General features: G+C 44.2%; 1 protein-coding gene across 1 annotated transcript in view; it reads right to left on the bottom strand.

Annotated features, from left to right (window-relative positions):
• Positions 1–27,789, bottom strand: part of AHR (aryl hydrocarbon receptor) — a 415,687-nt gene that overhangs the window by 217,556 nt on the left and 170,342 nt on the right. The window contains exon 3 of the mRNA XM_086941976.1: positions 16,957–17,072. Coding sequence (XP_086798102.1) covers positions 16,957–17,072 — 116 coding nt within the window. The remainder of the gene's footprint in view (positions 1–16,956; positions 17,073–27,789) is intronic.

Below are 27,789 nucleotides of genomic sequence, written 5' to 3'. Positions count from 1 at the left end.
GTAATTCTTGAGTTTGGTGGGGTTCGCTGTGGGTTTCTTGAGAAGAGCGCTGAGTTCGGCGTGCTTCCAGCTCTCAGGGAAGGTGGCGGTGTCGAAGGATGTGTTGATGATGTCTCGCAGGTGGGGTGCGATGACAGCGTCAGCCTTGTTGAAGACGTGGTGAGGGCAGGGGTCAGTCGGTGATCGGAGTGGATGGAGTTCATCGTGCGGATGGTGTCTTCGGTGCTGATCGGGGTCCAGGCGTGGAGGGTGGTGGTGGGGGGTGGTTGTTCAGTCTTGGTGTGCGTTGGTTGGTTGTTGAAGCTGTTGTGTATGTCCGCGATCTTGTTGTGGAAGTATGAAGCGAGGGAGTTGCAGAGGTCTTGCGATGGGGTGATGTTGTTGTTTCCTGCGACCTATCCACCAACCAACCCTATGCTCCATCAACCCAGCACAATGATATCAATGGATGTTATAGTTGAATTCCTAAACTCACTGGCTTACACAACACCCTTGATTGTGGTGGACTATTTGACTAAATCGGGGCACTTTATTATGTTGCTGAAAATACCATCCACTGTAGAGCTAACTAATGTCTTCTTATATCCCATGTGTAGATTGCATGAATTACCAGACATTATTATCTCTAATAGGACAACATGATTGTCAGCACATGTTTGGAAAGGATTAGCCAAAAGGTTAGCCGCAGTATATTTTTTCTCCACCTCCTATAATCTGAAAAACAAATGGACAGACTGAGGGACAACATCAAACCACTGAACAATATCTTCAGCGATCTAATATGAATCATCAAACAGAGCAATGTAAATCAAATGCTTAATCAGAATTCACTCACAAACAATCCCTTAGATAGTATAAGGAGAAGTTCTCCATTGTATTGTACTATTGGCATTCATCTGGCATGCTACTATCTGCTATCTTTCCAGCTCCTGTCTCATCTGTTAATATGTGTCTGTCTCATCAGGGTTGTGAGGCTGTCAACTTATCAATATTTTAGTAAAGGCAAAAGTAGATTATAAATGCCATGCTGTCTATCACTGTCAAGTACCACCATTTTACAAGGTAGGAAATATTGTTTAGATGTCTATTAAATTATTGTCCATCCATGGTTCTCAATTCTAAATGTATATCCCAGTTTGTAAGTCCCTTTCAAATCGTATGGTTAGTTGGGCCTCTGACTTCGAAACTGTTTTTATGTACACAATGTCATATTTATTCAGTGGTTGATGTGCTTCATATAAAACCTACTAAATCCACCCAAGACTGTTTGCCCTCCTCCACCCACCTTGGTTGATGGCACTCATGAATGTGCGATGGAGCCTATAATAGATTCTAGATGGTAGCATGGACTGTTGCAATACTTACTACTATTAAAGGATTATGATGCTTCTGAAAGATCATGTGAATCTGCAGCATTTGTTCATGCTCCCCCCTTTGGTGTGATATTCTTGAATTTTCAACCAGGTGGGGTCTCCTGAGAGCAATTCATCATTGGAGTACTCTCAAGATTCAGACAATACTGTCCTTACGTGAAACCATACTCCATATAAACCCAGCTGCACTTTTGTAGGTGCTGGAACTCGCATGCTGCATCCAATCAACTCAAGTCCACAATTTCATCCAGACCAGGAAGATCATGGAGACTATAGGTGGTGGTGACTAGAATGCAAAATAGGTTTTAGAGCTAGAGTACTATGGCGGCAAGGGTTACTTCAAGAGAGGCATAAGTGGTTTTTAATGTACAAAGTATCCTGTTAGTATCCCATGAGTTGCAGGTGTCTCCTAGTTTAGCACCCGGCTATGCATCTTCTCATTTAGCATTTTGTACATTACTGGTTCCCTCTAGAATAATATTATTGTCCTGCTTTACTGTTGGGGTTCCTGTGATCCCAATTCAATCCTGCCTTTGCCTGGTTCACCTCAACATCCGGGGGTTCATCATCAATATCCACTGCCACATCCACCTTGGTGAATACACTGTTCGATCTTACAAAGTAACCCATTCACCGCATGGTTAAGCTCAGCTAATGTTTAACATTTATGTGATGCCATCGAAGCAAATACTTAGTGTTGCCTCCAGCAACTACAAACGCCATTCTGACATCCCTGATGAGAATTCTGTGTTTTCATCATTCCCCATTTTCTCCCTAATTGCTTTGTGGGACTCTATAAACATACTTGTATCTCTAGAGAGGTTTGAGGATTACTGGGACTCTGCTGGCTAAACTGAAGCCTTTCCAAAAAATTGACAAATATTTTAAGACTTGCCAGACTTGGCGATTTGAGTCACTCTAAGGATGAGTCATCAAAATAAATGTGTTCTTTGCCTGACCAACACTAATTGTTCATCCCTTGAACTTCAGTATAGTAACACAGCACAACACATACACAAGCCCCTCCTCTGACACTCCTGGTTTTGTCCACAGAGCATATGCTATGGCAGATGACAACACGCAATAAGGATTTTTAACTTTAATGAACAATAAACTTATAGCATGGCCTCACTAACAAATGAGGTATTAACCACGGTATTGGTAGTTCCAGATCCAATTCCATTTTGTAATCTCTTATTTTGGCCCAGATGTTGAGGAGCCTAAATCTCTGAGTGAAAATAAATACATCTGAGGGTTTTCTGCAGCTATCATAATTCTGATGGGGCAATAACTGCTATTTCGTCACTCAGCAGAATAAACTGGCAGTCATAATGAGGGCCAATATACTATAGTGTCCAATGTACTATTGTCAATATACATACAAATGAAGTTATAGTGGTTTCCTTATTTCATTCATTTGTACAAGCATTTGTTTCGTAAGAAATCGGAAAAAAATAGCTAAACCTGTTTATTTCATTACTTATACCGACACCTGTGAGTTATTTAGGTGTGGCTCGATTAAAGGCACATTGTGGGCTTCTGCTCCATCCAGAGTACAGTTACTCTCTTACCTCATTCTACTGATTGCAGGTTGTATTACACTATTTTCAACAAAGTGTGTCCACTGCAACTCAGGAGAGACTATTTTACATATGAAAGTAAAGTCAATCACTACACCGATTGTCACATCCATTGCTTTATTTCCTATATGAATTCTATAAATAAAGCAATCCGTTTCTGCTACTTTTATCCAAGCACTGGCAAACGGCAAAGCCAACAGTGTAGAGTTAGCATTCTAGCGCTCGGATCTGCGTGATGACGTAGCACGCCGATCCGCCATTTTAGGTGAAGCGCGCGGAGCTTCATTTCGGGTGCCGGAGCCGGAGAAGCTACAGGCTCAGCGCTCTCTGTTGAGATTAGTTATAATAAAGAATTATAACCACAACGGAACTGTCCTGTCATTTATGGAGGGGAGAATATAACTTTACAATGGCGACGAGGACCGGATAGAAAAAGAAAAAAAAAGTGGAACCACACGGAAATACATAAACGAACCCTCGTGCAGATGACACAAACCAGGCAGAGTCACCAATTCACAGCGCACGCCGGAAAGGACAACGGGCGACGTTCCAGGACAACAGAGAGCGTGGCAGGGCAGTGGTTGGACACCCAGTGCTGCAGAGTGCAAGGACAATATAGACAAGACACCAGGTACAAGGGCCTTGTACATAGACAACCCCACGCAAGCAGGGAGAAGGGGGCGGAACCCCAAGGGGCCACAACAGTAGGGCGGCTGGAGCACACAGCTACCCGGCCAGTGGTGGACTGCAGAGCAGAGACACAGGACCACCACGTCCGGCAACAGACCAGCTGGGCATAGCACTGGCGACTTCAGGGGGCAGCGGCGGCGGTGAGGTCCGAAGCACTCCACTGAGCCCGAAAAGAGAAGGGGCTGATAGCGCACCAGGGAGCCCTAAGGGACAAGGCAAGACAATACCGGGAGAGAAGCGCAAAACTATGTGCGCACAAGCGTCCTCAACGACGGCGCCCATACCGTTTCTACCAAAACCAGGCGGATCCCTAATGAAGTGGGAGGACTAGAGAGACTACATTTCCAACTATATAGAGGTGCTAGAGGACGAGAAGGAAGAACCATTCCCTTGCAAGAGGAAAAGGAGGATACTGCTTCACAACTTAGGCCCGGAGGGGCTGAAGGTGTTCAAGAATCTGGTACCCAAACAGAGACAGGATACGGACGATGATGTATATGCCCATGCGATAGAAGAACTAAATGAACATTACAGACCGGCCGTCTGCGTCTCAATTGACCGATACAACTTCCAACAACGCAAACAGGAAGTAGGGGAGTCGATCGAGGAATATGTGGCGGCACTCAGAAAGCTAGCGTCCACGTGCAGATATGCGAATTTCCATGCCGAATTTATAAAGGATCAGATAGTGATGCACACGACGAGTAAAGCGGCACAGGAAAAGTTGTGGGCCAGTGGGGACTCCTCCCTGAAGGAGGTAATGGCAATTGTATAAAAAGCAGAATTGGCAAGGCGATGCGCAGAGGCCGCAAGAAAGGAAACGCTAGCCAGACCCATAGTAAATAAAATTGAAGGGGAAACATCCTTTACAACGCAACTTTTACCACGCAGTGCCTTTATGACGCAACTTTTACAACGCAAACCATTACAACGCATTGCGCTGGGGGGCGCTCTAGGATAGGGAATAGGTTTAATTTACTATCCAACACCTTCCCTACTATCCACGGGGACTAGAGTTGGAATAGTAAATTAAACTATTCACTATCCAGCGCCCCAAAGCACTATGCGTTGTAAAGGCAGGCGTTGTAAAAACCGCGTTGTAAAGGCATGCGTGGTAAAAGTATGCGTTGTAACGTCATACATCCGAATTGAAGAGAAGGCCCCCAGAAGAGATAACAGGATCAAGGGAACACCACAGAAGGGCCCAAACAAATGGCAAGGAAACCCAGGACCACCTGGAAACTACACGAAGGGCGCCAGGAACCCATGTTATTGGTGCGGCAGCACATCTCACGAAGCGCATGATAGGAAGTGCCCGGCATTCCGCGCCAAATGTCTGTTCTGCGGGATCGTGGGGCACTACGAGAAGGTGTGTCAGAGGAAGATGGCGAAGAGTGTAGTGAAATTCGTGGACCCCGGTCGAGAGGACCGAGAGGACAGCGATCACGAAGAGGACGACACGGTCCTGTGCATCTATGACCAGGTGATGTGTGTGGACACCAAGAGATCAAGCAAACCAGTACTGGACATGCACATTGGAGGAGTACCAATCAGCATAGTGGCGGATTCGGGGTCACCCTAAACAATAGTGCAACGAGCAGTATGGGATGAAAAGTTTAGGCCGCAACTGGGCCCAGAGCTGAAGCGGTTGGACATACGACCAGTATCGTACAATGGTGACCGAATACCCATGGTGGGTTTCAGACCACTCAAATTTGAATTCAAAGGACGCTGTGCATACTGCAAACCGTATGTCTCGGAGAAAGGACCGTGGGTGCTGGGGTGGATGGACCAGGGTGACCTTGGCATCAAGTTGGACCCGGGAGGTGCTGTGCAAGTCTTACTAATGGAACCGGAGCAATGGCCGAACTTGGAGAAATGGAAGAAAGACTACCCCAGAGTGTTCGGCGGGAAAGTAGGGAAGCTGGAGAGGTTCGCACATAAAATCATCCTGAAAGCAGAAGCCAAGCCAGTAGCACACAGAGTAAGGAATGTGCCATTGGCGGTGAAAGAAGCAGTGCAAGTGGAACTCCACAAGTTGGAGAAGAAGGGCATAATTGAGCCTATCACGTGCGCAGAGTGGCTAGCGTCATTGGTGATGGTGATGAAACCGAGTGGCAAGGTCAGGCTCTGTGTAGACCTGCGCGAACTAAACAAGAACATTGTGGTGGAGAAGTTCCCGCTGCCGCGCATCGAGGAGATGTTGGCAAAGACCAGAGGAATCAAGTCGTACTCCACCATCGACTTAACCTCAGCCTACCACCAAATAGCATAGTATCTGGAGAGCAGTAAACTCACCTCGTTCATCACACCCTTTGGGTGCTACTAGTTCTGTAAGATGCCGTTCGGATTGGCGTCGGCGGCTGCAGTATTTCAAAAATTGATGCACCAACTCTTCAAGAACATGGAAGGCATCCAGTACTTCCAGGACGACATCCTGGTGATGGGCAAGGACAGAATGGATCATGATGCAAAGCTATCTAAGGTACTGAGAGTATTGGAAGAGAGAGGATTAATGGCGGAGTGGGAGAAATGCCGGCTAGGAATGGAGAAGGTGACCTATCTAGGACACGAGATTGAGGTGCAAGGGATCACCCCGAAGACAGAAAACGTGAGGGCCATTTGCGAGGCACCACCACCGGCCAACAAGGAAGAGGTCAGTTTATTCCTGGGTATGGCCGAATATTATAGCAAATTTATCCCTCACTTCGCAACAAAGACCAACCACATGAGACAGTTAACGCGGGAGAAGATGATGTTCAGATGGACGGAGGTAACCCAAGAAGAGTTTGAGAGCATTAAGAGAAACGTGGTGCAGGCGATACCGTTAAAGGGATATGATCCGCAAGGGAGAACAATCCTCACCACCGGCGCAGTCCTGATGCAAGACAGGGGGCAAGGAGTGGTGGAGACCCTGAGCTTCGCATCCCAAGTGCTGAGCGAGACAGAAAAGAAATTCAGCATCATAGAAAAAGAGATGCTAGCCGTGGTGTGGGCTATGACCAGATACAGACAATTTCTATGGGGAACAAGATTCCAATTGAAAACAGATCACAAGCCCCTGGTAAAGGTACTCACGTCCAGTGGACATGCCAGCGCCACTCCCAGGATCGCAAAGATGACCTTGAAGCTCCTAGAATATAGATATGATGTAGAATACATCCCCGGCAACAGGAACAAAGTGGCAGATTATTTGAGCAGGACAGCTTCGATGGAAATGGAAGAAGAGGATCAGGAGGCCATGGAAGAAATGGTAGCGCTGACGGAGGACCAGGAAAGGGTCATCAGCAACCAAGAATGGGAGGAAGCCTACAGAGAAGACCAGGATTTAAAGGAGGTAATGGAATGCATACTGAAGGGATGGCCGGAGAAGAGACATCTGAGTGGGTACCTACGGAAGTACTATGAGGTGAGAGAGGAACTCTCCGTGGACGACCAAGGGGTGTTCATATACAGAGGAGACAAGGTGATATCGCTGAGAGAAATCATCCCCAGACTACTCATGCTGCTACATGAAGGACATTTGGGAATAGGGAAGACGAAATTGAGGGCTAAGGAAGGGTACTGGTGGCCGGGCATGGACATACAAGCAGAACGCCATGTCAGGGAGTGTACCCAATGCCAGCAGGCAGACAAGACCCTAAAACCACTGAGGCCAGCCTTGGGGAAATTCGACATGCCCTTGAACCCATGGGAAGAACTGTCGATTGACATTCTAGGTCCAATTCTCGATGGACAAGGGACACAGAAATACGTATGTGTGCTCATAGACAGGTACTCCAAATGGCCAGATGTGAGGGTGGAAGAGGAAACGAACACAGAAACAGTACTAAAGTTCTTAACTGACACCTTCCTGAGGGAAGGGATCCCCAAACTTATACTAAGCGACAATGGTCCACAGTTCACCTCAGATAAGTGGACCAAATTCATGGAACGGAATGGCATAGTTGCTAAGCACACATCCATATACCACCCAGCGGGAAACGGGATGGTGGAACGGTTTAATTGTGTACTGATGGGATCCATACAGGCAGCAATAATGAGAGACAAGGACTGGGAAAGAGAGATATGGCAAATGATCTGGGCGTACCGCATCACTCCGACGAGCACGGGGTATAGCCCATTCCAGATATTGAGGGGCCGAGATCCATTCACTAAGGACAACAGGGAATGGAAGGAGAAAACGGTAAACAGCAAATGGTCGCCAGCTGTGGTCCAGGCAAACTTGGAAAAGGTTGTACACGAAATACTATAACTCTAGAAGGAACGTGAGAGACACGGTATTGGAAGAAGGAGAATGGGTGAGAGTTAAGTTGACGGTGCTGCAGAGGAAGGGGGACAGCAAGTACAGTAGACCTCTCCAAGTCAAGGAGGTGTACGACAGAGCTGCCCTGCTTAGCGATGAGAACGTATGGTCCCAGGACCGCATTGCGAGATGCAACAAAATACTACTCTGGGACATTGGCGAACAAGATTTGGAAGAGATGGAGAGAAGCGGGTGGAGCATGAACAGGCCATGGAGGAAGAAGAGACTGAGAGAAGGAACATAAGGGGCGAGCAAGGGGCAGCGAGATCGCCCGGCGGAGAGATGCCCTGGCAGGAACATAGGTCCCAGAAGAGCCCGAAGGCGGGAAGCAGCCGAGAAGATGGAGGAGATATCCCGGGGAGATCCAGTGAGAGAGAAGTGACCTCCACCCCGGTAAGGTGCACCAGAGGGGGCAGAGCAGTGATGAGGCCAGCCAGATTTCGGGACTATGACATGAGTGATGGACAGTAACTCCACAGTGTACTGAATGTATATAAAAGGGGAAATATGTAGAGTTAGCATTCTAGCGCTCGGATCTGCGTGATGACGTAGCACGCCGATCTGCCATTTTAGGTGAAGCGCGCGGAGCTTAATTTCGGGTGCCGGAGAAGCTACAGGCTCAGCGCTCTCTGTTGAGATTAGTTATAATAAAGTATTATAACCACAACGGAACTGTCCTGTCATCTATGGAGGGGAGAATATAACTTTACAAACAGGTCTGGCCTTAATGTGCTGTACTGTATTTACGAATGCCTGTGCTTGCAACACGTTCACGCATTAAAGCTGTTTTTTCCAATGTTTTTTTTTTTTAAATGAGAACAATTTGGATATTGAGAAAAACCCGAACAAACACAACCTAGTTCTGAAAATGCTTGTTTCTATTTCCATGCCCCTAAATATTTAAGAACAAAACTCAAAATCTGAATGGACCCGGAGCATAATAGTCTGTGGTTTAAAAATACACTGCCTGGAAAAGCTCTGCAGAAACAATCTGTACCGCAGGCAGGAAACCAGCTATTTCCGTAAAACAAGAGCTTTGTGTCACTGGCTTCCCACCCCCCGCCCACCATAGTACAGATTAGAAAATGCACCCGGGAGCAGACTTTAGATCAGCGGGGCCAAATGTTTGAACATGCACAAAGCAATTCTATCTGTTGGTTCACTGGCCACGTTGCAATTGACATTAATGAAAGTAAAGAATCTTTAGTAAATATGAGGAGGTGCACGTTATTGTTTAGCAATAAGGAGGAGTCCCTGCTGTCATATTACAATTGTAATAAACCGCATGCCTGCACTCACTTCTCTTGAACTTGCAAACTTCCCAGGAACCGTTTACTCTACAATAGAAAACTAAAAACAAGCACTCATATGGGAGCAGAGAAATAACTATTGTTTAAGGACAGAAACACCTAAAATGCACACCCGGGAATCCAAATTAAAGGCAAAATTGTCATTTTTAATCTGAAGAGGCACAAATCACAACTGTTCCAGACAACTGAACCAACATTAGCTCCAACTAACTAATGCAAAAACGTAATGTCGTTCAATGCAAATGTTGGGGCAACCCGCTGGAAAATGGTGGGAAATGACCATGCGCGATCGGGTGTGACACAGACGGGCAGATTAAATAAAATTGCTGTGATGCAAGAGACAGAACAAATCCGGTTTAAAAAAAGACTTGTTGCGTGTGAACGCAAATAGAATCCATATAACAGATGTAAAAACGAAAACACATTTAAAAAATACATGATGTACATGATTAATTTATATATAAAACAAGAGGGTTAATTTACAATATCTGGACTTTAACTATTATCCATTGTTTCCAAATACAGTAAACCGATTTTAACACGTTTCGCACGCACCCCTCATTATGAGAAATGTGACATCCTGATTCGGGCTCCTTTGTGGCCCATGTATCACAGGGGAACGGGTAGCAAAATGTATTTTCTCTATTTCATATTATGTAAACTGCAACCAAAATGCAAAATGAGTGTGCTTCACAATGTTGCTTTGTTGCAGACCTTTAGCTGCAGCCTGTCCAATATTTCGATATTCTACTATGAAAGAAAGAGAGCGAAACAAAATGCATCTGCTCCCGTTAATGACTGGTGCAAAATGTTGTGGGACATGGCCTATGCCTTCAGCAATGAATTTGGGTTGGAACTGAAACTACCTCCAGTAAAATCCAACTAGTACTCGGTCTGCAGGTGAAACATCAGAGGAATCGGAAACCCTTTCACTTAAATTTGAATTTACGTTACATTTGCCAGGCAGCAGCTATTAGTACTCACAAGACGCTATTCAACATAATCATCTCCAAAGGCGAGCTTTTCAAATCATGACATCGTGTAGTTTTGTTGCTGGTGCCTGCAATCTTTGACTTGGAAAACCATTTTCTTTGAGGTCAGCTGTTCACCTCCTCAGAGTTGGAAAAGTCCTACTTGGCTAACACTGGGCCCATTTATCTCAAGGTGAGCAAGGACAGGTGGGAGACTCTTATTATTATTATTATTGCATTTATTGAGCGCACAGCTAACCGGAGGTTTCCCGGCGCTTGCCTTGGGAACCCGTCCTGGCTTTTCCCTGTGAGATAGCCCCTACAGGGCATCCCCAAGGTGAAAGCCAGGCATCCCGCCGCAGGGAGGCCGTTGTGGAGATTAAGCAAGCTTAATGCCCAGAGTTGCAGAGTGAGAACCCATGATTAGAGCAGGCACCGAAGCGAGAATTATCGAGTCCGTGGACATTTGAGCTCAAGACCCTGCCGAGTCGGGAATTGAACCCTGGCCCCGGGTCTGACCTCAGCTTCCGGGTCTGCCTGCTCCAACCAGTGAGCCACACTTCTCCACTTCTTTTCTACTTGTCTCTTTTGGACTTTATATGTATGTTGTTCATATATTTATTTTCTCGTCACTCATATAAGGCCAGCATATAATCACATAGTTATTGCAATGACTTTATCACCTATGCAGAACACAGATTGAGATTCCTGGGCCTTAGTGCTTTGAACAGGGGAGTGCTCCCTTGCATAACAGGAACACTCATATGTTCCAAACGAATTGAGTCTGTACTCTGTGCGCCTCTGGTGAGCTAGAAGAAAGCTAAAAAATGTTTCAGAAGATTGCAGGAATGATTGAGCTTTTACATTGCAATTAGTTTTAAGTTCAAGTATGGCATTAAATGCAAAGCACATGTCCCCAAATCATCTAGTAGTGTAAAACAGGCTGTACCTACTGTTGGGATGTTAGAAGATATTAGTTTCAAAATAGAACTTACATCTATTGTACTGATAGGGTGGAAAATCTAGGCTGCCATACTGGGGTATTTAAGAGGCTATCCTTCATCTCACATATGACTTCTGTTAGAGATGATGGTGAGACCCTGGTGCATACGCAAGCAGGGACCAACAAGATAACAACTAATTGCCTTGGGACTATACACACACACAATGCGACCCTTGCACAAGATGACATAAATAATGTACTACAGAAAGCTTCACTCCCTGCCCAGTATCCCAAAGCCCCCGTATTGTTGTGTACTTTTGGACAGAAAGCCTGCCAGGATGAGATGTCGAGTAAAGAGGAAGCATGTGGAGCCCTAAAAGTCTGACTGCTGGGAAATCGCCTGGAATAACAGCTTATCAACCAAACCTTAACCTGCATATGAATACACCCTGGCAAACAAACGACTGCTGGTTCAAGGAGATGGAAACGACAGTCAACGTGTGAGATTTAAAGTGCAGTGGTTCCTAAACCAAATAAAGACCATTTGGACTACAGGGCATATCAGTCATTATCGATGCAGAACACAGAGTACTTGGCAAAGGATTGGCGAACAGACTCTAGAAAGCCATTATGAACTGGTTAGGATATAAAAACCTGGGAAATCTAGTTTAAGATTTTAAGTGTCAGGAAATGCCTCTTTTTGCATGACCACTCACATGTTTTTGTACTGGCGCTGCTGGTGTTTCGAGTTGAATCAACCGGAATATGCATAAGTTAATTTACTTTTGAAACCCCAGTATACAGTACCATGGGTACCCAAGGCCTCTAAGTTAAAATGTCTCTCTTGTACTGCAGCACTTATTTTGCCACCACAAGTGTGACGAAGCAAATTGTGACTCCCAGCCTGTCATTGATGGCTGGTAGAGCAGTTTTAAACTGCTAACTCGACTTTGCCAATCATTTAACGTTTAATGGCAAAGCCCAAGCTTCCTTTGTAATATTTATAAATCACCCCAAAGCAGGCCTACTATATTTCTAACCTGGTTTGGGAATTTTTGTGTGTGTGGTGTTTTCACTGATTTACCATTTGTAGTGTTGCGCAAACACTTTACACATCGTCTCTAAGTCAAGCCCAACTGCTGTGTGCCAAGCTATCAGAGGGTGAGATAGGTTAATGTAGGGTCTGCTTGACCCTTACTCTGACTAGTATTGTGGTTGAAGCTTGACCAGGGCTCAAACACCAATCAACCAGTAACCCAATTTCTAACAGCTAGCCTCTACAGCTGGTTGTAGTTTTTATTTAGAATTTGTCAAACTTTTGAGTCAAAGTAAACATGTTGCCAAATGGGCTATCATTGAAAGTAGTGGTTGAAGGTCGCGAGGTACAGCTTCTGCAGATGAAAGGTGGATTATAGCCAAAATATTCCTATGACACATTAACCCCTTGCATGCTGATGACGGCCCCCAGCCGTCATGCACTACGGTGCTTGTGTGCTGATGACGGCTGAGGGGCGTCATAAACCCGCCCACTCGCGATTCTGCAGCACAGGCGCAGAATCGTGGCCGCATGGAAGGGGTTAACAGGAGGAAAGATGAACAAAAGAGGGAAACCTATCTGAAATATAAACACAACCACAGTGCTTGTGTGTCTTAGAGACCCTTTACCTTAACCAACTGCAGGAACAATATATGTGTATTGTACTATCCCAAACATTGCCTGTGTTTTGTACCTCATTAATATGCTAACACAACATTTTCGAAACCAATTGATGTTACATCTAGGTTTAAGGAGATACTCTAAAGATGGACAAAAGAAACAATAATATATAAATGTGCCATAACATCAAAGATATTTACAAAAAGGGGTGGTGAGGGACAGAGTCTCTGAATTAAACAGAAAGCTCTCACCCAGTCAAAAGATCAGGGCTAGATCCAACACCGTTTTTTAGCTCACTGCACCATCCCAGTTTCAGAACCTGACTGTATGCAAATTAGTCTGTTCCTGTCCCAGTGCATGATGGGAACAGGACAAACCAAACTACAGAAGCCAATTCTTACACTGGGAAGGAAACAAGCTCCCGGGGACCGGTTTCTGGCATTACAGCCGTCTTCGGCCCGGTTTGCTTGAATCCTGATGGTGCAATGAGCAAGGGTCTCACATCTGAGAATACCCTTCCACGCTTAGGGTGGACAAAAATATTTACAAAAAGGGGTGGTGAGGGACAGAGTCTCTGAATTAAACAGAAAGCTCTCACCCAGTCAAAAGATCAGGGCTAGATCCAACACCGTTTTTTAGCTCACTGCACCATCCCAGTTTCAGAACCTGACTGTATGCAAATTAGTCTGTTCCTGTCCCAGTGCATGATGGGAACAGGACAAACCAAACTACAGAAGCCAATTCTTACACTGGGAAGGAAACAAGCTCCCGGGGACCGGTTTCTGGCATTACAGCCGTCTTCGGCCCGGTTTGCTTGAATCCTGATGGTGCAATGAGCAAGGGTCTCACATCTGAGAATACCCTTCCACGCTTAGGGTGGACAAAAATATTTACAAAAAGGGGTGGTGAGGGACAGAGTCTCTGAATTAAACAGAAAGCTCTCACCCAGTCAAAAGATCAGGGCTAGATCCAACAGCCGAAGAGGCTGAAATGCCAGAAACCGGTCCCCGGTAGCTTGTCTCCTTTCTGGTAAAGAATTGGCTTGGTAGTTTAGTCTGCCCTGTTCCCATGATGCACTGGGCCAGGGACAGACTGATTTGCATATAGCCAGGTTCTGAGCTGGGATGGGGCAGTGAGATAAATAACGGTGATGGATCAAGCCCTGATCTTTGGACTGGGTAAGAGTGGTCTGCTCAATTCAGACACTCTGTTCATCACCACCCCCTTTTGTAAATCGATTTTGGCCACTATAGGTGTGGCAGGGTATACTCAGACATGAGTCCCTTTCTCACTGCTCCATCAGGATTCAAGCAAGCCGGGCCGAAGAGGCTGAAATGCCAGAAACCGGTCCCCGGTAGCTTGTCTCCTTTCTGGTAAAGAATTGGCTTGGTAGTTTAGTCTGCCCTGTTCCCATGATGCACTGGGCCAGGGACAGACTGATTTGCATATAGCCAGGTTCTGAGCTGGGATGGGGCAGTGAGATAAATAACGGTGATGGATCAAGCCCTGATCTTTGGACTGGGTAAGAGTGGTCTGCTCAATTCAGACACTCTGTTCATCACCACCCCCTTTTGTAAATCGATTTTGGCCACTATAGGTGTGGCAGGGTATACTCAGACATGAGTCCCTTTCTCACTGCTCCATCAGGATTCAAGCAAGCCGGGCCGAAGAGGCTGAAATGCCAGAAACCGGTCCCCGGTAGCTTGTCTCCTTTCTGGTAAAGAATTGGCTTGGTAGTTTAGTCTGCCCTGTTCCCATGATGCACTGGGCCAGGGACAGACTGATTTGCATATAGCCAGGTTCTGAGCTGGGATGGGGCAGTGAGATAAATAACGGTGATGGATCAAGCCCTGATCTTTGGACTGGGTAAGAGTGGTCTGCTCAATTCAGACACTCTGTTCATCACCACCCCCTTTTGTAAATCGATTTTGGCCACTATAGGTGTGGCAGGGTATACTCAGACATGAGTCCCTTTCTCACTGCTCCATCAGGATTCAAGCAAGCCGGGCCGAAGAGGCTGAAATGCCATAAACCGGTCCCCGGTAGCTTGTCTCCTTTCTGGTAAAGAATTGGCTTGGTAGTTTAGTCTGCCCTGTTCCCATGATGCACTGGGCCAGGGACAGACTGATTTGCATATAGCCAGGTTCTGAGCTGGGATGGGGCAGTGAGATAAATAACGGTGATGGATCAAGCCCTGATCTTTGGACTGGGTAAGAGTGGTCTGCTCAATTCAGACACTCTGTTCATCACCACCCCCTTTTGTAAATCGATTTTGGCCACTATAGGTGTGGCAGGGTATACTCAGACATGAGTCCCTTTCTCACTGCTCCATCAGGATTCAAGCAAGCCGGGCCGAAGAGGCTGAAATGCCAGAAACCGGTCCCCGGTAGCTTGTCTCCTTTCTGGTAAAGAATTGGCTTGGTAGTTTAGTCTGCCCTGTTCCCATGATGCACTGGGCCAGGGACAGACTGATTTGCATATAGCCAGGTTCTGAGCTGGGATGGGGCAGTGAGATAAATAACGGTGATGGATCAAGCCCTGATCTTTGGACTGGGTAAGAGTGGTCTGCTCAATTCAGACACTCTGTTCATCACCACCCCCTTTTGTAAATCGATTTTGGCCACTATAGGTGTGGCAGGGTATACTCAGACATGAGTCCCTTTCTCACTGCTCCATCAGGATTCAAGCAAGCCGGGCCGAAGAGGCTGAAATGCCAGAAACCGGTCCCCGGTAGCTTGTCTCCTTTCTGGTAAAGAATTGGCTTGGTAGTTTAGTCTGCCCTGTTCCCATGATGCACTGGGCCAGGGACAGACTGATTTGCATATAGCCAGGTTCTGAGCTGGGATGGGGCAGTGAGATAAATAACGGTGATGGATCAAGCCCTGATCTTTGGACTGGGTAAGAGTGGTCTGCTCAATTCAGACACTCTGTTCATCACCACCCCCTTTTGTAAATCGATTTTGGCCACTATAGGTGTGGCAGGGTATACTCAGACATGAGTCCCTTTCTCACTGCTCCATCAGGATTCAAGCAAGCCGGGCCGAAGAGGCTGAAATGCCAGAAACCGGTCCCCGGTAGCTTGTCTCCTTTCTGGTAAAGAATTGGCTTGGTAGTTTAGTCTGCCCTGTTCCCATGATGCACTGGGCCAGGGACAGACTGATTTGCATATAGCCAGGTTCTGAGCTGGGATGGGGCAGTGAGATAAATAACGGTGATGGATCAAGCCCTGATCTTTGGACTGGGTAAGAGTGGTCTGCTCAATTCAGACACTCTGTTCATCACCACCCCCTTTTGTAAATCGATTTTGGCCACTATAGGTGTGGCAGGGTATACTCAGACATGAGTCCCTTTCTCACTGCTCCATCAGGATTCAAGCAAGCCGGGCCGAAGAGGCTGAAATGCCAGAAACCGGTCCCCGGTAGCTTGTCTCCTTTCTGGTAAAGAATTGGCTTGGTAGTTTAGTCTGCCCTGTTCCCATGATGCACTGGGCCAGGGACAGACTGATTTGCATATAGCCAGGTTCTGAGCTGGGATGGGGCAGTGAGATAAATAACGGTGATGGATCAAGCCCTGATCTTTGGACTGGGTAAGAGTGGTCTGCTCAATTCAGACACTCTGTTCATCACCACCCCCTTTTGTAAATCGATTTTGGCCACTATAGGTGTGGCAGGGTATACTCAGACATGAGTCCCTTTCTCACTGCTCCATCAGGATTCAAGCAAGCCGGGCCGAAGAGGCTGAAATGCCAGAAACCGGTCCCCGGTAGCTTGTCTCCTTTCTGGTAAAGAATTGGCTTGGTAGTTTAGTCTGCCCTGTTCCCATGATGCACTGGGCCAGGGACAGACTGATTTGCATATAGCCAGGTTCTGAGCTGGGATGGGGCAGTGAGATAAATAACGGTGATGGATCAAGCCCTGATCTTTGGACTGGGTAAGAGTGGTCTGCTCAATTCAGACACTCTGTTCATCACCACCCCCTTTTGTAAATCGATAACATCAAAGAGACACAATGATCATAAAGATAGCAAAAACAGTGATATGTTTCAATACATTCTTTGCTTTTGTATCCATCTGTTTAAAATCTTGTGAGATGCACATGGTTAAGGTATTATGTTCTTGGAACGAACCTGTAAGAGCAGCTCTCCTTCAAGCAGATACAGGTTTTCCCCAGGTCTTCCTAGTTTTGCTGTTCTTTGTTCCTCATGATTTCCATTTCCGTCAGTGCGAGAAGATTTTAGAGCAACTGAAAGAGAAAGACATTTTTTTTATTACTTGTACAGTCTTGCCATATGGTAAGCACTGTATTAGATAAATACAATCACCCAGGGCGCGACTCACAAAGGTAAACATACATGTTTGTGTAAGTTCACACGTTTTGAATATTCACAAAACTGCCTTTTAATACTATGTTTACGATTACGGAAACTCCAAAGTTGGGCAGTTTTTTTTATGTTCTGAGTTCTCTGCCCCGACTGCGAAGTCTTGGTGCTCATAAACGTACTATTAAAATGAAGTTTTTTAAAATAGTGAAAAGGCGTAAACTTACACAAACGTGTAAGTATACCTTTGTTAATCAGGACCACGGTTGGTAAAAAGTAATGAAACATTTGTACAATGCAAAATAAAATTCTTTCAATTCATCTTTTTTCTCCGGCGGCTTGGGCCAAATTTTCCTATGACATCATTAGGTGGCGTCCTGCCCAAATGATGATGTCAGCCGGAGGAAAGGGGTGAATACGATATAAGGGAGCTTATCTTTATAGATGACTTTTAGAGTAGCTATACCTTACATAGGATCAAGGCAGGGCATGTGGGGGCAAGTGGCTGTGTTTGAACTTGTTAGAAAAAAGTATTGGTAATCAGACACACACACACACACACGCACACACGCACACACACGTAAGGGATATGGCTGAAGGAAGGGACAGAAATGAGACTGGTCTTATTAAACAGGGTAAAGGGAAATGCATGATTACAGGCTGGATACATTAAAAAGTGGCAGCTGCAGATATAGGATGAAGCCATTCAAAAGTGGTGTGTTGTGAGTTAGGACAAATATTTATGGAACAAGCCTTGATGAAGTGTAAGAGGTTCCAGTTTTAAACACAGGTGAAGGAAGTACCCAAAGGGCCAAAACATTCAGAATATTTAAGCATTCTTTTGTTCTTCATGTATTGCGCTGTGATGATCAATGCACGGTTAAACCGTAGACGTCCGAATCACAAAAACGAACATATAAAAGTTGGAAATTAACACCCAGCAGCTTTTGCCCATTTTTGGGAATTCTCCAAAATTTCCAGGCGTGCTCGCTTGTGTAACTATATAAACCGATGAACTGTAAAAGGTGTACATTTAATATGAGTAAATGGAGCACAAAAGACAAATTTACATTTTTAGGTTTTGTATCTTTTATTACTCCCCTTGGGAAAAATATTTCTACAATAGACATTTATTTTTTCTTATGCCTACTCAACAGTTCTTACTTCAAATAAATATTAGAAAACTGGAGTGCTGTGAGCTCCATTAAAGACAAAGGAGCAGCAGCGTCTATATAAACTGGTAGAGGCCCGCTGCTCTTAACATTTCAATGTTCTAATAAAAATTTGAATTTGAATTAGAATTTTAACATATTTATTAAGCGCGCTTATACCGGGACGGTTTCATGGCGCTAGGCGGCGGTGAACCAGTGCTAAAAATGCATGTTGTGCGTTTCAAAGCACAACATGACAGGCACTGTGCTGTGCCTGCCATGTTGTACTTTGAAACTCAGGGGGGTACCCCCATGTGCACCCCATCTTCACCCTGGGGGACCGCAACGGGCCCCCAAAGCAATGACCCTATGCCAATGCCGCCACGGAAAGGCATTCCCCAAAGCCCATCATAAAATGGCTGGCGGTGTCTTATAGACACCACCACCATATTAGACCTTTTCCACCACGGTCGCTAGGCGACCGTGGCGGAAAATCGGCGGACAGTTTTTCCGTCCGCCACGGTCCCCCCAGCCATTGTAATATGGCAGGGGGGAAATAGGTGGCGGATGGGCATGGATCGCAGACAGATCGCCACCGCCCGTATGGCGGTGGCGATCCGTCCGCCATCCTAATCGGCCCCATAGTGTGGTGTTGCACAATTCCTTCTGTTTTTGATGACTTTGTTTTTGCTGGAGTTAGGATTTTACACACTTTACCACTGCTAACCATTGCTGAAGAGCATGTGCTCTTTCCCTAAAACATGGTAACATTGCTTATACCCGATTGGCATATTTAATTTACTTATAACTACCTAGGAAATGTAACTGCATGTGCCCAGTCCCTGTAAATTAAATGCTACTAATGGGCCTGCAGCAGTGATTTTGCCATCCACTTAAGTAGCCCTTTAAACAAGTCTCGGGGCTGCCATTGCAGAACATGTGTGCGCAATTCAAGATGCCGTTTGACACAGAAAAATAAACCTTTTGCTGGGCCAAAATCTTCCTTTTAAATACATGTCCGTCACCCCTAAGGCTGGCCCTGGGAAGCTCCAGGGGCAAAGTGCATTGTATTTAAAAAAGAAAAAAGCAGGACATATGCTTGTAAGTGTTACAAGTCAGGGTAGAGAAAAACTCCTAAACTCCTTTTTTCACTTCTACAAGTCTTAGAACTCCCACCGGATAACATTGGGATTAGCTTATTACATTTTATAAAAATAATTCCCAAATATAAAGATAGACCTGGTTCATGTTTGGTGTCTCTGGAATCAAATTTAAAATCCAAACTTATTGTGAAGTCAGATTTTAAATAACAATCCTGAAAATGTCACTCTTAGAAAGCTGGCATTTGGTGCCAAATCAACGCATCTCCTCGGCTGAGCAGAGCATCCTCGAGCAGAGCCGAGGCATCACCATGGCAGCATGAATTAGACCCGGCACAGAAGGACTGCATCACCCTCGCAGTTCTCCATTACGCATCCAAAGCCAAAGGCGCGACACATCTACGGTCCATGTCCTCGCATCTCTCATTGGCGGCAGACTCAATACCAACGCAGGACACCCTCACAGCTCCTCGAAACCGATGCATCACCAGCTGCTCGCTGCATCCCCTACTCCAGACTTTGCATTGCAAGCCCGTCAACAGGATCCTTGATGTTGACGCAAACAGACCTTGCACCATGGCCTCGCTGCATCTTGGAATCAAAGCATTGCTCCATCTTCTTCTATGAAGCCCTTAGCATCTGAAATTTTCTTATTAAGTTCGACCATTGGCACTTTTGGAAAAAATCAGTAGGTATAATAATAAATCACCTAAATAACTAATTGCTGATCAATCAATTTTTAATATGTCTTATTTAGGAATTAATCCGTTATTTGAGATAATACTATGTTTCCCATTAACATCGCTGATCCTATGCCGCATTCAGAATTTCGTGCAAACTGAGAGTCCACTGAAAAAATAAATAAAGAGGAGACTCTACTACCTGTATTGTCTCCTTCATAACAATACTACAGAGAAGGACATTTCTGTCAGCAGATTCCATTTCAGATTTAGTATTTCTTCCAGAAATTGGAGGATATTCAGTTACAAAAAGATTATTAATTAGTCTAGTCCATGGTGAGCAAATTATTTAAGAAACATAGAATTTTCAGATTCAATTAAATGATGGCATTTAACTACATCATTGGTTTCAAGATTTAGGTCTTCTGTTTAATATTCCTAACTACATTGTTAGGATGTTTCTAAAGAAAGTTTCACATGTCTGTGTTCGCAGACTTATTGTAAACAAAACATTATTACATAGTTTGGGCTTTGTATCAGCTCTTTGCTTATGGTTGGATTGCTTTATTGTCTATCTCAATTCAAACTCGTGATTCGATTGCTTTCCTCCATATTCTTGTTTTTGGCTCACCCCTGAGGGTATCTTCTTTACCATTGAATTTATTGACTGGATTACATATTTTCATTGCTGAGACCAGTTAATTCTTTTTTATGTGTGTTTTAGAACTTATGACGTTCCTTGCTATTTTCCCTTCCCCTCAAAAAAACAGATTCTTACTTGCACACTTCAGTGGCTTTATTAAAATATATATATATATATTTTTTTTTTTTTAAACAACTGCTTTTGCAAGAGCCTAGAAGCTGTAAACTACTATTCAGCTGCTCCCTACCATGCTCCTTCATTGCTTCCCTATCCATCCCCTGCACCTGCTCATCCCCCTTTTTTACACTTAAAACAAATATATAGCTGCACCTTGCTACTGGGTCACCCACTTCATTTCAAGAATCAAAAGATTGTTGAAGGTTAGAGGGGCAAGTAGAAATGTAATCAAAACCTTAGACTCCATGGATGCGTTCTTTGATAAGTGACTGGTAACAGGAAAGGTGAAGGGAAGGGTTTCTCATATTTTAAACACCAGCACACACAAAACTCCAGGATTGTTTACGTTTTCCCCTCTACTGCTACACATTAGATTTAGCTTGGACCATAATCCCTACCAGGAGACAAAAGGACAAGATTCAACCTTAGAATGCAGATGGTGAATATTAGCTCTGTCACCCTGAGGTTGTTCTTTTTACCCATACATTTTGCCAGCTTACCTCCTTTTTTTGCTGTATCTTTTTGTTGGCCTTAGGACGTTTAGCACTTTACCACTGCTAACCAGTGCTAAAGTGCATGTGCCTCTCCCTGAAACATGGTAACCTCGGTGCCTACACAATTGACATACATATTTTACTTGTAAGCCCCTTGAAAAGTGCTATACCACATACCAAGGCTCTGTAAATTAAATGCTACTAGTGGGCCTGCAGCGCTGATTGTACCACCCATCACAAGTAGCTTTTCAAATCTGTCTCAGGATTGCCACTGCAAAGCCTGTGTGTGCAATTTACTGCCATTTAAAATCACCTGCCCAGCCTTAAACTTCCTTTTATTACACATAACTCACCCCCCAAGTAGCCCTAAGGACAGAATGCTGTGTAATTAAAAGATAAGACATGCACTTTCACGTTTTACATATCTTGTTAGTGACAAACATTCAAATGTGTTTTTTTTCACTACTGTGAGGCCTACTTCTCTCATATACTAGCATTGCTAATTCCTTAATAAACTTTTAAGCTGTAATTCCTGATTAGAAAGAAGTAGCTGCATCATGTTTTATATCTTTGGAATGGTAATGATAAATCCTCTTAACTGGTAAAGTTGGATTGGACATTACTATTTTAGGGAAACAACTTTTAAAAAATTGACATTTCTTTGTTCTTACTGCTCTGTGTGCCTTGCAGCCTGTATCACATATACGTCTGGGGATGGTGACAGCTACAGTTTGTGCACTCTCTCTGGACAGCCACAAACACAGGAAGAGGGGGTGTGATAGAAAACACATCTGCATTTATCTGCAATCTGATAGCTCTTCCTGGGAAGGAAGAAAGAGGGGGATCTGACACACCTGAATAGGCAGTGTCCTGTTTCCCACATAAAGGGCCAATTACCCCAACTGATAGTCTTGAGACATGGATGGGAAGAAAGGAGGACCTGTGCACTTCAAGGGCCTGCTATGACGTCACCTCCACTTCATAGGCACAATTGGTATAAATACTGGGGGTCTGACCCTACCAAGACAATACACTATTGGTCCAGTGAAGAAATTGTCGGGAGTAAAGAATGCTTCGCTACGAGGATTGACACTCTGCTTGACAGCTCAGAGGTGTGGAATTTAATAAAATATCTACCTGTCCATGGGGCAAGTTGTTACATGAATCTACATGTCCTGTAACAAAATCCACTTGTTCCTTGTGTGACATGTAATGCAGAGACTAATTATGGCAGAAATCTCATTATATAGGAGTTCTATTATAGCCTTCCTGATTATGCCAGGGTTCATACCATAGTAGGGTTTGAATACTGAAAATTCCTTCCTTAAGTTGCCACATTTCCACAGATCTACATACTGGGGATAAAGTTATTGGTAAGCACTAGTTTCAGGAAAAGCCATATATATCAGCACTTAATGCAAGGACATATACCATGGTGCATTTTTGATAATTTCTTTTTTAATTGGGCCCCTAATTGGGTCCGGTGTTAACCACAACCTTTTGTGTTTATTTAAATTATTTCGCTCGCTCTGTCTATCGCCTGGCTTTACTGTGAGTGACAGCATTCGGCTCTTTTACAAGGATCATATCAGCACAAAAAGTAGTTTTATACAGTGACAGGAACTACTGTGGCAATGTGTGCTTTTTGAGACCAAAAAAATTGTTTGCTTTTGCCAATGTTTGTTATAACGGTGAGGGCCTGGCAGCTCTCACTCCAAAAAGATTTTATAAAAAAAATATGCCAAAACAAGTCACACATTAACAAAACCAAAAGGCTGACTACCAATTTCCAATATACTGGCTTTGCCAATGCTTGTTTATTTGTTTCTCATAATCTTATTGAAACTGGTTACACTGATTTTTCATTATGAATATTTTTTTAAAATACTATCATACATCAACACATTTTACAACATGATGCTGAAAAGAAATAGTATTTAACATTTTACATTAGTTTAGCAAATCCTTTTTCCTACTTGCATTTTTTGGTGAATATTTATTCTGAAAGAAAAGAATCCTCAATCTTGCTTTTCAAGCTTCTGGAAATATTTGCATCTAATCAGAAATCATTCTGGGAACATTATGCAAATGTCTTTACACATTTTTATACTGGAACGACTCTCAGTAGTGCAGTCCGAGCTTAAAAAATGTACTTAGAGCAAGAGCGCGCGCCCTAATAATACAGGCTTTGCATTAATGAGCCATAAATACAATTTTGTACAGCATTAACACATGGGCACAAATATGAACTTAATTTCAGACATTACCCTTCCCTGAACGATGATGTGGTATACTATAATGACCAAAGGGTTTGTACTGTAAGAGCCAATGGGTTTGTGCTCTAGGGGGTTGGGCCTACTTGTCCCAAAGACAAAACACACATTAAAACATATTGCCCTTGACCCAACACAATATGTCCTGGGTGTCAGGCTATAGGAATTCCACATCCCTGCAGCTGCTCTGGAAGAACTGCTTTTCTGTGCTGCCCTGCTTCCTGCTGATCTCGGCCCTGCTGATGACAAGGACTGGACCCATCTCACTTTAACCAAGAGTGACTCCAAGGACTTGCTGTTTTGTCCCTTGTTGCGAAGTCTCAGGGCTATCAAAGACTTCCTTCAACCTTGCAACTGCATCTGTGAGTTCTGCCCTGACAAGTGGTGTTAATCCAGTTCTGGGCCCTTGAAAGGTGACTTCTGCTGTATAAAACCATCAAAATCATTGCAGTGACGAATTTGCGTTGATCAGAACCAACACACTGCCCTGTGATGCCAACACAGGAGCTAATCGACGACATCGATTCAATGAACTACGTGGTTCGATGACGACAGACAGCATAGCTAGAGGACGACGCAGTGCCGCAAAATAAAGGGGCTAATTGACGAAGCCTTCATCTTTTGTGTGGATCCTAACAGACGTATCGAGTGCTCAACGTCATTGCTTGCGCCATACAAGATATTTTTTCTTCGTGACCTGAGTGAGTCCTGCAGTCGTCCATTGCAGTACGCCTGAACTTTTAATTTAACCTGTTCCAACGCGACCTCAATTAACCCCTAAGCGCTATTTACATCTACTCTTTTATTTTTTCTTTAAAAATTAATATCTCTGGTTCTACTTATTGGATATTTGTTGAGTGGTTTTGTTTTACTCATGAAAATATAATCTATTGGTCTAACCGTGTTTTGTGGTTTTTTTGTTGTGTTACTCTGTGTGTGTGTGTTGCACAAATACTTTGCACATTGCCTCCTTAGATAAGCCTGACTGCTCTATGCGAAGCTACTAGAGGGTGAGAACAGGTTATCTTTTAGTGTGTATCTACCTTACCCTGACTAGAGTGGTGGCTCCTGGTTTTAAAAGGCGCATACTTTCCTTTCCTTACCTGACAAACATTTCAGAAACCAAATTCTGAACATAATAAGGAAATATACCCATTTCAATCACCAGTTAACCAATTTTATGGGATGCTTTCAAAGTCACAGTGCAGGGGGCAATAGCTAGCTATAGCATGAGGAAGAGAGTTATTCCAGGCCAAGGATCAAATTAGTAGGACACTGTGGGAATAAATGCACAACTATATTTAAAATATTGTACCAAACAATATGAATACAATAAATCTGTGGGGTATATACTAGCATTTAGTGCAGAGAGCATCAGGCAGGGTTCAGCATCAGAAAGACCATAAATGACAGTTGTATTAGAACCAGAAGCTACCACACATACTTTTCAGCAATACTATCAAGCACTTTACACTCAGGAACAAAATTGTTCTGAGAGTGCAGTAAGTAACTACCAAACGATAATATCACTTAAACAACTAGCCCCACAAGAGTTAATGCACTGATCCTGTTGCGGCGGGACTACGCCAAGGCCTTTTTTGTTGGCATTCCAGGGCTACCTGATGAAGAAGTTACAGGTGGTTCAGAATGCGGCAGCCAGACTCCTACTGGGCACTCCGGCTGGGAACAGCGTTCGACTTCAGTTACGATCCCTCCACTGGTTCCAGATGGCGGAGAGAGTCACATTTAAATCATTGGTACTGGCCCATCGTGCCATTTATGTGGCCCTCTCTACTTGCAGAGACACTTTTCGTTTTATGTTCCTGCGCGATCCCTTCGGTCCTCATCCCTACGATATGCTCATATTCCCTGCTTCAAGCTTCAGAGGCTTGGGGGCAGATTCTAGGTGGTGAAGGCTGCTGCTGCCTGGAATGCTCTTCCTCTTGCCCTGCGTATTATTCAGGCTCCAGTGGCTTTTAGGAAGAAACTAAAAACACATCTCTTGGCTTGATTTACGTTTCATACCCCGCTAGGCTCGGCGATATGATACTAATGAGCAGGTGTGCGCATTACAAATTTATGTAACATAACATAACAGAGATAGTCCTTTTCGTAACAATGGGGTTAAGCTGGCTATACATACCTTAGCCACTAGTAAAGGAGCAGGCTAGGATGGTATTCTTCTGAAATTCTATAAAAGCTTCTTAGAAGCAATATTACCACTGCTTATGGATGTTTTCACTAGCATACATGTATGTAGTACTACCCCTTCTATTATGGTATTATATCTTGATATCTATATTTTTATGAAAGATAAACCAGCTAAAGAGAGAGAAACATACTGGCCAACCTCAGTTAATAATGCTGATGCCAAATTATATTGCAAATTCTTCTATCTATCTATTTGTAAAGTGCAACAACTACTCATAGAGTGTTTGGGGCACTAGTTGATAGTACTGATCCTCAGTATCATGGAGTTTAGAATGCAAAATTGAAAAGCCAGGTTTTAAGCAGGTACTTGATGACCTCATGTCCTCTGTGGCCCAAAGCCGCAGTGTGACGGCATTCCAATCTTTGGCAGCCAGGTGGGAATAAACCTACTGCCTCACTTTTTCCTTCAAAATTTGGGAAACAAACCAGAAGGAAGCTCGAGGAGCGAAGTGATCTATTTGGCTGATAGGATAATACTTTTTGACAAATACTGAGGACCAGAGTGAAAGAAGGCTGTGTATGTCATGACAGTTCCCTTAAACCTCACCCTCACCTTGATGGGAAGTCAGTGAAGTTCTTTCAGGTGAGTCCTCCTAATCAGTCTCAGCAATAGTTGCGCTGTGGTATTCTGCACCAACTGCAGTCTTCTCAGGAGATAAACCGGTAGGCCCAAATAAATACATATATAAAACAGCCTTGAGGTGATCAGGGCCTGGTTCACTGTTTTCTGCTGTGGAATAGGGAGATGGGAGAGTAACTGCTTTACGCTTTTTAGTAGTCCGAAACTGGGGCCAACAACACTAACAACCTGGAGAGCAAAGGTGGCAGAGTTGTCAGATTTCACTCCCAAATTGCGGGCCACCGCAGCTGGGACTGGTGAAGGCAGAACCCCATTGAGCTAAATGTTATAGTTCCAGTCGGAGGTGGAGATCCCAAAGAACAATATTTTAGTTTTACTGGCATTGCATTGCAGGTTGCGCATCCAGTGAAACACTTCAGTAATGCATGCCATGGAATTGCTCATCGCATTCAGGGCATTTTTAAAAAGAGTGAAGAGCAGTTATGTATTGTTGGCGAACCAAACTACTTGTATGCCATAGGACATCAACAAGGGTCGCCAAAGGAGTCATATAAATATTGATGAGTGTGGGACTTAGAGCAGACCCTTGGGGCACCAAAAAACCCAAAGTATTTGGTTCTGCAAGGAAGGAATGGAGGCAGGCCGGGGCAAGGCCACCCACACTGATGTCGCTGAGGCACTGTAATAGTTTAGGGTACGAGACAGTGTCGCAAGCTGCCGATAGATCAAGGAGAATCAGGGCCACCTCTTGGCCCAAAGATTGGGTCAGGTGGTTAAAGGACTAATCGCAGATGGACAACAAATGTTCATACCAGGATGTGACACCACTACCCACATCAATACGGTTATTTCCAGGTTTGAAGCTGCAAATATTCTATCAGAGCAGGCTGTGTTTCATCTGTCCAATATTAAGCTGTGGATGCAAGTAGGTGGGAAATTTATCTTGCTGGTTAAAAGAAATGTGTGATCAACCTACAGCTAATAAAACTATGATGGAGAAAAAATCAGCTAGCATCAGAATCCAAAGGGGCACTAGTTATGGCTGCACTTTATCACCATTATTACTTGCTTTGCGCTTAGAACCATTTCATTAAGAATCAACTCGGCAAAACAAATGACAACTTAAACCCTGTGAATTGAAGATTGCTGCTTGCGCAGATCATATTGGTATTTTTACACAAGATGTGACTAAAGCTATGATATCTATGGATGAAATTCACCTAGAATTTGGGAAATTGTCAGCGAATGCATTAAATACAACCAAAGTTGAGTTTATAACTAATTGCAATGCGAACCCAATAGCCAGTTAAATTAAATCAGTGGTAAAACACC

Source organism: Lissotriton vulgaris, chromosome 10, assembly GCF_964263255.1.
Source record: "Lissotriton vulgaris chromosome 10, aLisVul1.2, whole genome shotgun sequence".
Classification (NCBI taxonomy): Eukaryota; Metazoa; Chordata; class Amphibia; order Caudata; family Salamandridae; genus Lissotriton; species Lissotriton vulgaris.
This window is presented reverse-complemented; position numbering and strand designations above follow the sequence as displayed.